The sequence below is a fragment of the Hippocampus comes genome, unplaced genomic scaffold (genome assembly GCF_001891065.2).
Source record: "Hippocampus comes isolate QL1 unplaced genomic scaffold, H_comes_QL1_v1.1 scaffold233, whole genome shotgun sequence".
Lineage (NCBI taxonomy): Eukaryota > Metazoa > Chordata > Actinopteri > Syngnathiformes > Syngnathidae > Hippocampus > Hippocampus comes.
In genome coordinates, this window is record NW_017805157.1 from 69,739 (window position 1) to 73,995 (window position 4,257).

The 4,257-nt window shown below is 45.1% G+C and overlaps 1 protein-coding gene across 9 annotated transcripts in view; it reads left to right on the plus strand.

Annotated features, from left to right (window-relative positions):
- The window catches only part of nek1 (NIMA-related kinase 1), a 73,213-nt gene that overhangs the window by 43,558 nt on the left and 25,398 nt on the right, over window positions 1-4,257 (plus strand). For 7 of the 9 annotated variants that reach the window (XM_019868689.1, XM_019868695.1, XM_019868690.1 and 4 more), the window contains 4 exons: window positions 1,223-1,413; window positions 1,483-1,605; window positions 1,689-1,791; window positions 3,712-3,807. In XM_019868689.1, coding sequence (XP_019724248.1) covers window positions 1,223-1,413; window positions 1,483-1,605; window positions 1,689-1,791; window positions 3,712-3,807 — 513 coding nt within the window. The remainder of the gene's footprint in view (window positions 1-1,222; window positions 1,414-1,482; window positions 1,606-1,688; window positions 1,792-3,711; window positions 3,808-4,257) is intronic. The other 2 variants (XM_019868696.1, XM_019868697.1) reach the window with 1 other exon arrangement.

Consider the following 4,257-nt stretch of genomic DNA (forward strand, 5'->3'; position numbering starts at 1 on the left):
GCGCTTTCTTCATCCAGGCAGGGGATGTAGAGGGGTCGGTAGCCTCTTGGGATAGCTGTGTGGGCAGCCTTGTAGATGGCACTGCAGAAGCGGTTGTATGCTTCATCTATCGTGATGGTGTGGAGTGGGATGGTTGTAATACTTCGGTCCAGGGTTTGGCGGTATTTCTGCCAGTTGGCTTTGCGGAGGTTCCAGCGCATCTTCCTTGGGCTGGTTATGACTGGGAGTTGTAGGCCGATATGTATGAGCGAAGGCCGGTGTTGGCTGTGTGGGAAGTCGTCGAGGACCAGGATCTGTGCGGGGTAGGGGGTTCCACTCACAGAGCTGACCCAGCACAGGTCAGGGGAGTAGTCTTTGTTCCACCTGGCTGAGTGGAAGGTCCCTCTTTGTTTGGGGTCATGTATCAGAGCAAGGTCATTCCTAGATGCCCAGTCTGAAAGCGCCTCACCATCACAGTCCACTGCTGGGTATCCCCAGTCTGGGTGGTGGCTGTTAAAGTCCCCCACGTAGATGGCAGGGTGGGGAAGAGTGGGCAAGACCTGCAGATCCCAGTTGGCACTCGGGGGCTTATACACATTAGCGATGTGAAAGCCACTAATGGTTATGGCATCTGAGAACTGTGTTGTTGTCAGGTGGTTTGCTTCGGCTACTTCAGACCGCACATAGGTGGCAAGTCCATGTTTGGCATGGGGTGTATAGCACAAGAGGTCATAGCCGTTGATGGTGTATCGGCCTGCTACCTCTGTGCCAATGTGGGTCTCTTGGAGACAAATGACATCAACAGAATGTTGGGAAGCAAGGACTTCAATGAGGCTTCGCTTGGCTAAGGAAAGGCCTTCGACATTGAGTTGTAATATGCAAAGGGCCGGTCCTACCGCCAGGTGCTCTTGGGGCTGTCTGCTATTGGCTTTAGGATTGTGACTAGGATTCTGTGACTTGGCTTTTTGGCGTCGTCTCTCAGAATTTAGTCTGCTGGTTGGATCATTAGCTTCCCCAGGCGGACCTGGGTACTGGCGGGGGACGCGACGTGTACGCTGATCCATCGTCCCCCAATGATGATGATCATAAATGGGTTTTTTGCGGGGGGCGGGGGGTTCTTTTTTTTTGCAGAGGGAGTAAGATGCAATGCCTGCAGGTGACCCATGCAAGCACGACTGGAAGAGTTTTGTAAAGTATGGCTATACTGTATGTGTGAACCTTGTGTTTTGTCCTCCAAACTAAGTGTTATTTAGGTGGTGGAAAGAGAACTGCAGTTTTTGGCCCTTGTCCTGTCCCAAGCTTTACTCCGGTCTCTGTAATGAGCAGAAATCCTTATGAACACGCCCATTCTGCGCTTGACGAAATAGCCAAACAACAATCAAGCGAGGTGGGAATCAGCAGGGAGGGATCAGCTGAGCCAGGCACTCTTATTCGGTAATTTCTGATGTTTACTATCATTCGCAATGTTAAATATGGATTGACAGTGTTGCATCTGTTTGCAAGTAATGTGCCAGCCGCTGCCGGCCCAGTGCTTCCCAATGGCCCTGCCCCACTCATAAACCCTGATGCAGTCAAAAGAGAACTACAGAGATTGCAGCACAATTCAAAACAAACCCATATGAGCAGGTATATTCCCCAGCTTTATTCAGTCAATGTCAGAGCCATTCAAATTTCTCTTTCTCTTTGCGCTTACCGTATTGTGTTTTTAGGCGAAAGAGTCACATTCCTGTTGAGCGGGCATATCAGGTTGAGGAGTTTTTACAGCGCAAAAGAGAAGCCATGCTCAACAAAGTCCGAGCCGAAGGACAGTTGGTACGTGGTTTGACGATGTACTTCACCCCATATATAATATATGCAATAGTCAACCAAATATGGCACCTTGCATATTCGTTTGGTTTTCTGTTAATGCAAAAATGTACTATGTAGGCTTTCTGATATCAACATGTACAAGGATCAGTGCAGTGTGAACAGCCTGCTCCTGCTTCTCCCTAACGCTCCAAAATTCAGCTCATGCTGTCACAGTAATGCAAGACAAAAACCATTATTGCAAGCCATAGAGCCACTGGAGCCTGAATTAAAGCACACGGTAAAGGCCAAAGTTGAAGGGACTGTACAATTGGTAGAAGTGGTTACAGTAATCCCTCGGTGTAACGCGGTTCACCTTCTACGGCTTCGCTGTTTCACGGATTTTTTTCGTGCAGTTTTTTTCAATGCTTTTTTTTTAAACAGTGAATTGTGTTCTGCATCCTGATTGGCTAAGGGACTGACCAACGTGAACAGTCTCCGCACCTTGTCTCTTTACAGCTTGCCAAATTTACCTTTGCAAATTTTTGGTCTTTGGTTTCATTGTATCAGTAGCGGATGCTGGTCTGTCAAGGAGGGGAAGCTCAATTTCGGCCTACATCATAAAATGTGTCCGTTTATTTATACGTGAATTCTACTCTCTGTTCCTTTTCAAAAAAATGAAAAGGATGCCTTCACCATAAGATCGATGATTGGCTCATTTCGCTGTCAATCAATAAGAGATTCAGCCTCAGACAGATCATCCAATCATCATGCAGAAAAGCTGAACTTCCGCCCACTGTTTATAGACTCCCAGAGATGCTGAGCGTCCAATGGGCGGGACAAAACCAGCATTTATCCCAATGACTCGTCTCGTTTCAATGCATTGGGACAACCTACACTGAACTCTTTAGACACGCAGCGTCCGCGCAGTCGACGCTCAGCGTCCACACACTTTGAAGCACAGTGAAGCTGTGGGAATGAATGAGGAGAGAGTCGCGTTGTAACCAGTAATAAGAAGCTGATTCGGAACAAAAGTTGAGCGTGTTGTAGCGCATAGTCAATGACATGTCCACACAATTGTACGTACACACATATATTTGATCACTTACTTTTTGGCATTATAGGGGAAGCTGAGCTTCCCTTGCAGTCTTAGAGCAATCGCCTCTGCATTGTGGGCATAGTTCAGTATTGTATAATAACTGTAAAAAAATAAAGCTGACTATCAAGTACCAAGTACAACTTTATTGTCAAATGTGCTATATGTGAAACATATAGCACATATGTGAAACATATAGCACATTTGAAATTTCGTCCCTCTCACATTTTTTTGCTTTTTTTTTTTTTTTTTTAAATAAATCCTACTTCACGGATTTCACTTATCGCTGGTTCTTTTTGGAACGTAACCCCTGCGATAAACGTGGGATTACTGTACTTTACAAATGTTGCGGTTTCAAATGATAACAGAACTACAAAACCCCACTTCCAATTTGGAAACATAACTAAAAACAAACTGCAATGATTTGCAAATCCTTTTCTCAACCTATATTCAGTTCAATAGATTACAAAGACAAGGTATTTAAAATTTAAAATAATACAGAAGCTCAAAAACAGGCATGTCCAGCTCCGGGCCTGGAGGGCCACTGTCCTGCCTGTTTTCCAGCTCTCTGGGCTGCAACACACCTGATTCAGATGATCAGCTCATCAGCCAGCTCTGAAGCAGCATGCGAACGATCTTGATTATTTGAATCAGGTGTGTTGCTCCTGGGAGAGCTAGAAAACAGGCAGGACAGCAGCCCTTGAGGACCGACTTTGGACACCCCTGCTCTAAAATCACAACTATATCACAGTTTGAAAGAAATCATTGACATTTGTTTAAAAAGCCCCAAGTTGAAAGTATTGTAGCACAAATTAAAGGGATGTCAGCTTTAACTTTTGATTGAATTGAAGGGTAAACAGGGTACTCAGCAATACGGGGCGGCAATCTATGAAGGCCAAGTTGGTTCAGCTTGGTTTACAAGGCCCCAAGTCAACAAAGAGGAGGAGGTAGGAGCATGAGCCAAAACAATCATTTTCCAGCTACCACCCAACACATCTGGCATGGCTTGTCTTCCATCATGCATCCTCGCTCCCATATGCAGAGATGAAAGTCCTCCGGATTTTCCCGGAATTCCGGGTTTTTCAAAATTTTATGAAAATTTCTCCAGAGAATTGAGGAAAATTTGCATAAAATTAATCCGGATATTAGTTGACAACATTGAACGAAGACGTGTTTGAGTTCGTTGTATTGCTTTCACGAGCATAGCCATATTGAGGCACTAACACTAGTAACAGTAAAGAGATTTTTATTTGTGTAATAACGACAGAAGACATGACGGCGTTTGACTAATGGTTTAGTAGAACGAATGGCAACTCGCAACAACAGTAGCAAGCGTCATTTTGCCTCTTGGGTTATACCATCTCAACTAGAACGTGGGGGATATTCCCAAAACAATT